Genomic DNA, 13,002 nt, shown 5'->3' on the forward strand with positions numbered 1-13,002 from the left:
CTGGAACTTCCATTAAATACCTTGAAAAATATCAATATTAAATAACATTTTTGATACCACGAGGAAAATTTGATATTGAGAGCATAAAACTTTTATCAAAAGATAAAAAATAAAACAAGGCTAAAACAAAACAACAATGCCTTTTCTTTTCGGGGTTAGTTGTAGAAAATAAGGGTGGGATACGATACCATATGATACAATACGATGCGATATTATCACGATACCTAAGTCACGATACAATATTATTGCCATTTTTATTGGAATTTCTCAATTGTGGGATCGAAAAAGGTGTATCTTATCCTATCTTATCTTATTTTCAATATGCTGTGATATGCTGAGTGTTGCAGTAAAATATATTGTGAGTTATTACCTTTCCATAACTGTAAATTATGTTCCCATAGGAAATCTTTGTCAACATCTGTTTTATCTAAGGTTAAGTTTCCGTCTGTTCATCGCAGCATGTATGTATCTCGTGGACCGGAAAAAAACAATTGATTATATTATTCTATTAGGCCACCTAAAGTTTAATTTGTATTTATAATATTAATAATTCAAAAAATAACAAAATTGATACTTGGAACTGTGTGACGATACGATATTGCCACACAAAAATATCGCGATACTATGCTGTATCGATTTTCCCCCCAATAACAATAATTACAACTTTTTTACTTTAATGAAAATAATATTCTTGCTGTAATACACACATTCAAAAGCCTCTAAAAAACAAAACAAAAACGTGTCGTAACAACTTAAATACAACCAGGGTGAATGAGATGAATGACGAGAAGACAGTGCTGTGAGTGAGTGAGAGGGGGCGGGGCTACAGGAGCACTGCAGCAGTGCGGTGCCAAGTCGCCACTGAGAGAAGACAGAACTAGAATGTAGTACTGATAGTATCAGTACTGGGGTATTGGAACCATTTCAAATAATAAGGCTCGATATGTATCTATAAATCAATATTTTTGACAACACTACTAATAATAAGCACTGCTGCCTCACAGCAAGAGGGGTTCCCAGTTTGAATCCAGGGTGGGGCGTTCCAACCCCAGGGTAGGGGATCCCTTCTGTGCAGCGTTTGCATATTGTCCCCATGTCAATGTGGGTTTCTCCACGTACTCCGGTTTCCTCCCATAATCCAAAGACATGCAGGTTAATTGGTGACTCTAAATTGTCCGTAGGTGTGAATGGTTGTCTGTCTCTATGTGTCTGCCCTGTGATAGTCTGGTGACCTGTCCAGGGTGAACCCTGCCTCTCACCCAGTGTCACTTGTGATAGGCTCCAGCCCCCCGCGACCCCTAACAGGATAAGCAGTTACGTAAAATGAACATACTACTACAATGACTTATGATGACTTAAACTGAAAACTGATTGGTTCAGTTATACTTACATGGTATGAAAAGACTACGGTGGTGGCACCCATGCTATTGCTGACTGACTGTATATCACATATCCTGCAGTTCACCATCATTTTTAATTTAATTTTAAAAGTTGCATCCCCTCAGTTGGTAATGCTGGTTGTAACTTACTTCACAATATCCCTGCAGCAGAACAAGAATATCAACTATATTATTCCATCACCTTATGTCCCCAGACACTGTCATGTTTGTTCGTCATCTAAATCTAACAAAGCTGCTAAATGCTGAACAGCCACAGATTCATGTATGGCTGGTACAAACACTTATCTCTTATTCTGTATTGAAAACTCTGGGATTCAAAATGAACTGAGCTCAGAAATTCAATGGCTCTTACCTTCAATAAAACATTAGATCAGAACAGCTCCAGGCTACCCATTAACAATGTCAGAGTACGACAGAGAAAAAAACAATCTTCTACTTTCTGTTCATAAGAGATTAGGATACTCTAAATTTTCCTTTTTTTAAAAAAAAATACCCTGACCAGCTCACCCCCGCCCCTCCACATTCAGAACACAAGAAAAAAATTAGCTGTCCATCAATGGGAGAGAGAGAGCCTTTGTTCAATAGCACAATGGAGGACATTCTGCTGTGGAGGATAGCGTCACATTCAATAAGCCAATGCTATGGTGCTGCAGCAGAGAGAGGACAGCAGGGCTGATGCAGAAATGGCACTCTGACCCCGCAGACCTCCCAGGCCTTCAGATCGGGGCTCTGTTTACAGCTCACCAGTTCAGCTCATCTCTGCTGACCCACGGTCAAGAGTCGGGTGCTGTGTTAAAATCCATTTCAGTGGGGATGGAAGGCGCGTTGTGAGGCTGCACATGAGAGGAACTTTACAGGCTTCGCACAAAGCAGGGAGTCTTTTGACAGTGAGGCATGTGCACACCCTGCTATCTGCTGTGCATCTGTTAGGGGTGAAGTCTGTTACTACTGCACTCCCGAGAATAAACCTGTGACGTAAACGTGATGTGAAGTGTTTCTTCAACACTGACTCTCAAGGATTAAACAGGGCTGAAACCTGACACTTGCCATGCTCAACAACGAGGTGCTTCAGTTGCAACAGATGCTTCAGAGGATCTGACAATGTCTTCAAGTGAACGGGAAATCAAAAGGAGGCTTATACTTTTATCAGTGCCCACTTGGGCGAGTTGACACTGCACATTTTAGGTGTTGGGATTAATGCGTGTTGCATCACATCAAAAAGGCTCAACTGAGAGCTTGACAGTGGTGTTGCAGACCTCTGAGACATGAGATACAGCGAAGGGGCTCTTTCCGACTGCAGATATAAGATCGTTCACTTCTCCAACACATGCAACTGAAGTGAATTTTGAATTTTTTGGGTGTTATTTACAACATCCTACTGAGGTCCATCGGTCTAAGAAGTTCAATTCCTGTATTGTATTTCTTACACTATAGTCTCTAACTATCATCAAGGGACAAAAAAATGATTGCCAGAATTGCAATTTTATCATTTATTTAAAGGAACAGTTAAACATTTTTGGAAAGTCATTATCTTGTCAAGAATTAAGTGCTGTCCACACCAAAAACGATATAAATATATATCATTTTAAAAAATTGTTCTAACCTCAGAACATTATCAGTGTGGATGCTCACATCATTTTTGTTATAGCTTTTGTTATAGTTATTCTCGGTGTGGATGGTTTCATGCTAGCTTAGCTTAGCATAAAGACTGGAAGCAGGGGCAAACTGCTAGCCTGGCTTTGTCCAAAGTTCAAAATTACACCTACTGTCACCACTAAATCTCACTAATTAACAGATGCTTTGTTTATTTGACCCGAACACAAACAGATGTGTAAACTCCACTTCCACTTCCTGGAATCTTGACGTCACACCCCACTTGTGTTTTTTCACCTTTCTGTTTGTGTGCAAATTAAACCAACGGTGCACAACGTCTTGAATAGTCAGATCAAGAGCAGTTTCGAAACTTTGGAGAGCCTCAGGCTAGCTGTTACCTCCTGTTCAAGTCTTCATGCTAAGCTAGGCTAATCACCTCCCTGCTCTTGTCCAAACTGCACTAAGAAGAAAGCAAGGAACCGTATTTCCCAAGCTGCCACTATACTTAAACAACAGCATGGGTAGTCTGCCAGTGACTCCCGAAACAACAAATATGACCATCCCAAAATGGCATACATGACCATTAGCGCACATACTAATGGCTACAGTTTTAAATAAGAGGTTAATGTTGTGAAACACTCACCAAAACGGTGTGGTTAGCTTTAGAAAAGAAGAACTACTTGGTTAGGTATAGAAAAAGAGGTCATGGTTTGGCTTAAGAAGGGAAACTGTTATGTTCATTTTTGATTTCACTCGGGACACAAACAGCTGTCTCCTGGCTGAAAGTCCTGTGTGTTTGACCCGACCACCTCCCTCTGCAGACTTTGTTGCTCTTTATACTATGTCACCTGACTTCCTCTTTGCTCCCATTACGATTTCTACAGCCATTAGAGGTCACTGCCTTACAATGTGTTGGATCATATAAAGCTGCTTGCACAGACGACCTAGATTGCTGTTTTTTGGGTGATGACGGGCTGCAGGATGGCTAACTATTCCTCATGAATGTCAAAACCTGTTGATCATCTATTGTATTAACAAACTTGATAAGTTTGCTCAAGCGTATTTGTAATACAGATGTGTAAGTCTTGTAGTTGTGGCATAAAAGAGTCTTTATTTAATGCTGCTGTGTTAGAGATAAAAAACCTCGGTGTGAAGGGAAAATAATTACTGTCTACAAATTTCTGGAGATACTAATCTCACTGTGTAACCTTTGCTTTCATTGCGACATTGAAAAACGAGTAACAAAAAACAGGCCCATGGTTGGACCTATTCCACACTTCACAGATGTATTTACGTGAGGCTTTATTTAGGCACAAGATCTACAACTAGTAAATACTTACAGAGCTACTCTATAAACACCAGCATTCCACATTAGCAGCAATTTACATTGACATACCGTGTAAGCGACACAGCTGGTGGTATTGACTGACATTTCTAACTCTATAACAGTTTCTAATCCATATTCACAGATACGCTTTTGAAATATAATGAGCACATTGTAAAGACCTCACTTGGCAGAAGTAGCAGCGGCATTTCCCTGACACAGATGGCCCACAGTGACAACTGTAAGCCCAAATCGAATTCAAACACCACAACCACACGCACATCACAACCTTTAAACTGTTACAACTGACTGGAAAACCATGTAAACCCTGCCTGTAGTTTATGTTTAGTAAATTATTATTAATCAGGCTTATATTTCCCATCATGATCCTTGAATGAAACTACAAAAGCTGCATTACGCATAATGTCTGCTACATCATGGCAGCATGTGGTCAATGACAGTGTTAATTAAGATTGGCTCAATTCAGTGTTTTACATCTCACTGGTCAGGAGGAAATAAATCTTGCTTCAACAGCAATGGAAAGATGCATTATCATCATTCTCTGCTTGTGATTAGCAGATGAGCACTCTGCTTCACTCTCCTTGGCAATTGACTACAAGAGAGATGCAGTGTGTACCAGGGAGCTGCTTAGGTGCCACACAATGCCTACAGAGAGCTGTGAGGCTTCAGTCTGTGTGCTTTTTGTATCTCTCTGCGTCGTCCCTATTGCTATCTGAGCGCACAATGTCCCATTGTGCAGGCTTATTAGTCCTTTCTTGAAATCCCAAGCACCCCTCTTGAGTAGCAGTGGATTCGGGTGACTGCCCTTGCTCTGACATTGGACTGTCAGTTGGAAACATGGAAGTCAGTGTGAGCTTTTGCAGTTTTCCGAAACACGGGTATTGCTCAAGATGCAAGATAACATTACAGTAACGTAACATCTCAAGACCTGGCCAAAGGAAATCTCCACAAAATACACACAGGTCAGAAATCATAACCTGCTGGTGAGGCTTAAAAACAAGAATGAAACATGTGTCCATCACAGATGTACTGTTCTTGCCCCACTTTGTATGTGCTTCATATACCTGCATACATTCACATCTCTTTTCAATTACCTTCAAAATGTCCTCAGAAAACTACGTAACATTATGCAAGTCTGATAGGAATATAAATTAGAGTGGCAATCAGAACTCCCATTTCAAATAGGCACAAAGAAAACTATTCCCAGGACATAGTCTTGTTAATGGAACACTCCTCCACATTGAAATGAATATCTAAAAATATAACTGGAATCACAGCACAGATACCATCTCTGCAGCTGCCTGCATGTATCAGTGATCTGGATTTTATTCCACTTACAAATGCTCACAAATTTACTCCCCCTGATCAAATCCCTGACCACATCCCTGCTCCAACTATAGGTCAAGGTTCAAGGCGTAATCTAGTTTGAGTCAGTAAAACCATATTTACAAATATTATTAGTTTGTTCCTCTGAATAATGGACCTATCTGCTATTTCAAACAATTAATTATGCAGCAAGGACATGGTATCCAATGTCTTGCCAGATGACTGTTGGGTATTCATTAGCTTGGCTATCTGAACGAACTCTGGCGTACTAAGGGGACTGTTAAGGGCAAGCTTTAAGGCTGAAGTACAACTTGACAAACTGCCAGAAACCGTTTTGTCCAGTCATACACGGTAGGGCCTATGTGTTGTGCAACAGTGGTGATGTACATGTAAAGCTTCTCTTATTTATTTATGCCCTTTTTCTCTCCCTCTGACAACAGCATGCTGGATGGAGTTTAACCTGATATCAGTTGATCACTGCTGTGGTGCAATCCTCCGCTGGATACTCTTGGCTGACAGCTAAAAAACTTTGGTCTGCAACAAACTTTCTGCAGCAGCATCAATGTCACTTCACGGTGAGGCTGAAAGATGGCCACTGGCAAGAAGTCTGGCCAGTTTAATTGTAACGATTAACAGGGCAGTATCAGGAGAATTAAAAGATTGGGCTTTTAATGAAAAAGGTGGAATGTCACTCATTAGACCCCTTTCCTCAACAAACTTTAACTTTAAAATTAATGATTCCAGTTGTGGTTGATTCTGTCCTTAGTTGCACTGTGGTCACTACGTTCAAGTCTTTGCTCTATTATTTCTAGCAGCACCCTGCAGTTAGTCTAAGTCAATCTGCTGGTCAGTGTGTCCGACAAGCTCCAAAAACTGCTGAATAACTTCCATCACGGGACACAGTTACAAAGAGTGTCTATGAACTGGGTGTTTACACAGAGATCGAGCCTAGTGCTATACTTGTTCCCACACTAAAGACACAGTTTAGCTGACACAGCCATCGAAAACATTTTATGGATTAGGCCAAATTGTTGTCCAGGAAATTGCTCTTTTCAGTTTAGCCTGATTGTTAAAGCACCGGGTTCCCACTCTGGCAGCCCCACCGTCTAATCCTGGGGATTTTAGAGTCATTTTAGCATTATGTCAATGAAGGTTTTCGGTCATTACAGAAGTATTTCACTGCTGGGAAGATGGTCTAGTCATAAAACTGTGCAGTCTATGCAGCAGAAAGGCACAAATACTTTGAAATTGGTGCTAAATGAGCAGAAAAAAAGGCTGAGGCATTCGCTTTTGCTCAACAGGTAGAAAACCTGCAATGACCAGAATGCATTGCGCAGCTAGATACCAATAAAGGCTGCCGCTGGTGCGTGATGTAACATGAGCTTGGCTGTTTTTCCACGGCAAACAATATGGCGGCTGGCTGGTACCAACTGATCTCGAATTACAGTTAAACAGTACACTAAAATATGTCTGAAAACACATTCTAGGAGAAATAGGCAGTGCAGTGACAGATTTTTGATTTATATTTGAGTTTGGTCTCTCAATCCGCTTCTATACTCTGTGTCCCTGGTGTCAGGCATACGAAAATGCGGAAATACAATCTGTAGTTTGAGCAACAACAGCCCTAAAGCGTGAGATGAGCTGGGAGATCTGGGCACTGGTAAGATGAAGGGAAGTTTACCCAAGTTCATTTACACATACTGCCATCATTGTTATAATGCAGAGCTGGTTGAAAATCAGCAAAGTATCCCTTTGATGTCATAGATCAAAGGGGTTTTGTGACTGTGATTTCCAACCAGGAAAAGTGGGCAAGTGCCCCAAAAGTCCAAGGTTCACTGTGTGTATTTTGCTTTTGGCAATTTACTTTATATTTGTTTGGGAAGAGCTTCATTAAATTACCACAAACTGAGATGTAAACCTAGGGCCAGGTAATAGTGCACGAGTACTGGCATACTGGTTGATTTCTGGGCCTCTGTGCAGTATATAATGACTTCTGTAGTGTGCTGTGTGCACTGTACCTGGCCGCCCTGAAACAGATTACCCAGCCACACTTTTCCAAGCATCTTGGATTAGTAGCGAAACATCTTCGAGACTTTAGCAGTGAATCCACTTGCCAACCACTTAGTTCTCCTCTATATTTCTGCACTGCCATTTTGCTTGCACATTCCCTGCCCTGGTCATCCTCACAGCTTATCATCAGTTACATGCCTGTCAAATTTAGGCCAGCTTCAGTCCTGTGTTCACAAACATTGTTTTAAAAAAGATAAAAGGACAAAAATTATATTTGGAATTGCAATATGGATTTGCACAGAAACCAAGCGACACCCTAAATATCAATCACTGCAGAGGGAGCAATGTGAGACAAATAAAAATTAATACACACAAAAACCTGCATGGTGTGTCATCGTCATATGAAGGTCTTATTAATCAACTAAACAAAAGGAAAACCTTAGTAACAATGGGAATTCATTTTGTAAGAGCTGTAATTCATATTCACTCTTTCTTCAGCATTCTCAGCTAAATGCATGAGCCACTGGTTCCTTAGCAACAGACTCTGCAATGATGCAAGATTGAAGAGGAACAGCTCTGCAGTTCCACAGTGCAGGTGAAGACAAGTCGGCCAATGTCTCCTGTTGCGGCTCTTCAAAGCCTCTTGAAGTTACAGTCATTAAGGCAACTGCATCTCATTTAACAGAATGAAAAAGCACCAGAATGTACATCAAAGCTAATGCAAACACCAAAATCTGTTATGCCTCCTGACATACACTGTATGCTTAAAAATATCAATTCAGCACCATCCTTCATACACATAATGTCAATGTTACCCCAAGCAGGTTGACAATGTACTAAACAGACTCGTAAATAAACTGTTGCAGGGAGTATACTTTGCATTTCTGCGCCTGTTTTGTTGTTCAGCCATGGATTTTTGTTTTGGGGTTAAACATTCCCCAGTTTAACATTTTGTATAAGCCTGCAGGTGTGGACACAATGCCACAACTATCATAGTTTTGTTTTTATTCCCAAGGACACCCGCCCGAATACAGACGATGTGCCATCCTACTGAGAGATTTCTAATCTCAAACATCAACAATAAGCATCAGGTTTAGCATGCAGTGCTTCAGAATCAGAAAGCAAGGGCTTCTTTCTAATCTCTTTGCTAATGTTCCACAATCACACAGGGAGAAACTGAGAAGGATGAGACCAGTTTCTGCACCGACAGGAGCTGCAGTAGACGGTAACACAGTCTATACGGCGTGTTTTGAGAACACTGAAAAGGTACAGTGGCCTTCAGACGTGACCCAATATTCATGAACTTGTTGGCTAGCTGGTGGTATATATTTAAATGCTAACACGCTGTCTTTAGAGGGCTGTTAAAGGGCATACTGGGAAAAGAAAAATCAGAAACTGAAGTCGACACAACAACTTGAACGAAAATGAATGCACGATAAAAGTCAATCAACACCACAAAATGACTCCACGAAGGCTTTTTACATTTATGACACCTAACACTGGAAGCTAAATGTGGAGGTTTCCTTGAGTGTTCACTCGAAGGAGAAACATTGGTATCAAAACAGATTTGTGAATAATGCAAGCAATAACCTTTCTGTTTTTAAGAGGCACATCTAAGAAGATAACTCATAAAAGGCTCCAGTGTTGTCCTATCAAGATGGAGAATAAAGACGTGCCTTCATTGAGGAAAAAAAATGCAACAATCCTGCATCAGAAAAAGGGAAAACCATCCTCTACTCAAAGACTGAACGCCGCAGGCCCACCAGTTGATTGCTTATTTTTACATGAGGATGACTCGGATCTGTCCTTGACCTTTGGACACTGCATGAAACTTTGATTCCACACCATTTTATGGTGGTGACGATTATGTTGAGGGATGTAACCAAGGTCATATCAGAACTCAAAATTATTATCTAGAGGTATACTATGCATTATTTTTGCAGTTACTGATCGCAAACATGCTCGCCAGCAAAAGTGAAAGTAAAAGCCAACCCCAGATTCAGTCTTGGTTGGCATTTCACCGAGCTTTATGTGCGTTTTTGTCAGTGCTGTGTCTCTTGAAAGCCTGCTGTTTATGGTCTGACACCTGGTTGCTACCTTTATATCAAGACCCAACCTTACCTGGGCGCTGTGGGGCACCCATAAACAGAAAATAAGAAGAAAATACAGACAGAAGGCAGCGTCTCTGCAGAAGAATACACCGCCAAACACTTCTCATGGGGCGGAGGTGATGATTGAGAGGGGTTACTTCCATTGAGTCTACACATACAGGAAAATAGGGCTCAGTATATCTCGAACAATCGGCAAAAGCAACACAAAACATACAGAATCTATCCCTGTCTGCACTGAAAGGTAAAATAGAATATCCTGAAGTATGTTCAGCATATTCAGAGTTCGCAAGTAAATATTGTCTAGCTTATCCGACAGTCCTTGGTCTGTTGAAAACCTTGAGATATTCTACCAATCTACATTAAGGCCATCGTGTCAATATTTTCCTTTGAGTTGCATTAAAGGTATAGTATGCAGGATTCTCACAAACATAACAATGTATAGGCTCATACAGTAGAGACTTTGGCCTCTGCCTGTATTTTCTCCTTATTTTGCTTTGGTTGGGACGTTCCTGGGGCAGCACGCAGCAGCTGGGGTCAGGACTAATATGAAGGTGGCCACCAGGTGCCAGACTGAGGGCCACTAGCATTCAGGATGAAGCTACGGGGGAATAAAGTGAATATATTGAGGCGAAACGCCAAGCTGGGTTTAGCTTTCACTTTTGACAGTATTCACAAACAGCTACAAACCTTTAAGCATTCAATAACATTTCCCATTAAACTCTACCATTGGCATACTGAATGCTAACATAATAACCATTGCTATGTTTTTGTTAAAATGATGAAATGCTTCACATGATTGGAGATATTAGCTTACATTTATTATCTCACTCTTTCGCTGTCAACTCAGAATTACAGCCAAAAACAAACTAGTCAAGCTGATTTCACTGATCCTCCCTATTCTTTCTCAAATTCTAGAAACATAATTAAACAACCACACATGTTGCTGCTTTCAAGATAAACTGCAACTTGATTCCTTGCGTCTGACCAAACATGTTGTATCTGAATCGAGATAACGCTACTGAAGATGGTATTGGATCCAATGGTGCAAACAAGTCAGACAGTTGCTGTAACACTCCTCCAGACCTATGACAGCTGACTTTGATGGACAGTACACTGCCGGCTGTTATCACACAGCCATCGATTGGATACATGGGTGGGTGAGTAGCAGTGAGAAACGCACAGGAAACCGCCACCATAATTTAAGGCGTTCACATCTTGACAGCATCATGGATTTAACAAGCTGCTGTGGCTGGTTTACAGTCACTGTCATCCTTCCCCCTGTTCAGGTAATAACATTTGGACTTGATTTCCAGTGTGGCGGAGAATATACCCGCTGAGTGGCTTTATAACAAACCCAATGATGTCTATCATGCCATCTCTGGTGGTACATCATTTCCTTCCTCCTGCACCCTGTGGAACTACTCTGTGTGTGTCTGCATTGTTCGGGGCAGTCACTAGTTTCGTGCAACATGTGACTGAACATTGGTTGGGTTCAAAATCTCAGACACTCAGGGGAGGTCAGACTGTGGTGCATGGGATGTGAAAACAGTGTGCCCTTCAGCAGATGTCATTACACATCAGAAACAATTCCTGACAGCTCATTACAATCACACAGGCAGACAACATTTTATTATTAACACTGCAGTGCATAGGGGCAGTTCACTCCTTGAGCTGGGCTGTGAGGTCGGCTACGCCCCCAGCCTCCAACCTCAAAGTGTGATTGTTGACACTGTGCTATGCGCCCATGACAATGTGGACATAAAAGGAAGGAAAAGGAGACCCCCCTCTGAACAGACCCCTAACCCCCAACTCTCAATGAATGAGAAGCACCAAACGACAGAGCAAACCCAGTGTGACTCCCCCTCCCCTACTCACCTTCAATGGAGATTACATGCTCTCGGATCTGGTTCTGCAGGGCCAGGTCATCGATGCGCTCGATCAGGTCGTAGATTGCGTAAATGTTGGGGTGGACAGACTCGAACCGATGGATCTCTGCCCTGATGGCCGCTGAGTTGGACAAAACAAACTGCGAGCCCGCTGAGCCGGGTTGGGCAGCCTGGCCCGAAACAGTCCCCGAACCGAACTGGCCAGCCCCTGAGCTTGCAGACGATCCGGATCCGAACTGGGACGGGATGGACTGGGGCACTGGGACGGGAACTGGCGCCGGGACCGTGCCTGGAGTGGGCATGGCTGGCTGAGACTGCTGCGAGATACCGGACACTGGGACGCTCGACTGGAAATTCATCTTGTTGTCTTTTCTTGTTTTGTTTGTTTGTTTTGGAGCGACTAACTCTTCCTTTGCAGCGGCAACACAAATATGCAGACTAGAATTTGGGGTTGAAGCGATGCGAACAAAAGAAGTCCGCGCGAATTGATGGTGTGGAAAACGATCGGCGCAGAAGCATCAATAGTTGGTCGCCAATTGCAACAAAACGCGGCTCGTGTTCATATTATTAAAACTTGACTGTGATTCATTTTCCGTTATTGGCCAGATCTGTCCACGGCCCTTTTCTTTCTCTCTGTGCCTTACAAACCCGCAATGCCTACCACTTGGACACTCCTTTACGGGCTACACCGCTGTTCTGGTCAAAGCCGTTTTCCTTAGTTGCTCTGTTTGGAGGAGACAATGGGCTAGGCTTCAGCACGGCGCCCTGGTCCACTGCCTTCAATGCGTTGTTTCTGCGCTGAAATGAAATAGCGTTTAGTCCTCTTTGGTCCAAGTGGTCCCTGCCCAGCGCCCTCCTCCGCATGCTGAAACGTCACCCAACACGTAATTGTACTTGAGATGGGGGAGGGTGTGATTGGATTTGGTGGAGGGGGAGAAAATCGCAACGTGCACATCATTATAATAACCTACCTGACAGTTATGCAACCACAAAAATTGGCTGCTGCAAGATACACGAGTAGATACTGCAATTACATTTGTTATTAGTAGTTCTTATAATAAAAAAACAGCTGTTATATCCCACATATTGGCTTACACACTCTCACATGCAGGTACACACTGCACCATGGGTTTTTAAGGTGTTTCTTTGCACCAGTAACAACACTGACAAATGTTTATCCTCTAAAATACACCATGTAAATGCAAAACTTTATATCTCTGAGCAGACTATAGGTGGATTCAATGGCCAAATACTGTTTATCATTTGCCAGAGATTCTGTGGCAGCATCTCTTTGACACACACTATATATTATGAAATAGACAAATAAATAA

The 13,002-nt window shown here is 42.0% G+C and overlaps 1 protein-coding gene across 2 annotated transcripts in view; it reads right to left on the minus strand.

Moving 5' to 3' along the window:
- agap3 (ArfGAP with GTPase domain, ankyrin repeat and PH domain 3) overlaps nucleotides 1–12,500 on the minus strand; it is a 162,385-nt gene extending 149,885 nt beyond the window's left edge. For both annotated transcript variants that reach the window (XR_007569092.1, XM_050032861.1), the window contains exon 1: nucleotides 11,661–12,500. Coding sequence is in view for 1 of the 2 variants with exons in the window: in XM_050032861.1 (XP_049888818.1) it covers nucleotides 11,661–12,030 (370 nt within the window). In the remaining variant the exon portion in view is untranslated. The remainder of the gene's footprint in view (nucleotides 1–11,660) is intronic.
- Nucleotides 12,501–13,002: the final 502 nt, after the last annotated feature.

Source organism: Epinephelus moara, chromosome 21 (genome assembly GCF_006386435.1).
Source record: "Epinephelus moara isolate mb chromosome 21, YSFRI_EMoa_1.0, whole genome shotgun sequence".
NCBI classification, from domain to species: domain Eukaryota; kingdom Metazoa; phylum Chordata; class Actinopteri; order Perciformes; family Serranidae; genus Epinephelus; species Epinephelus moara.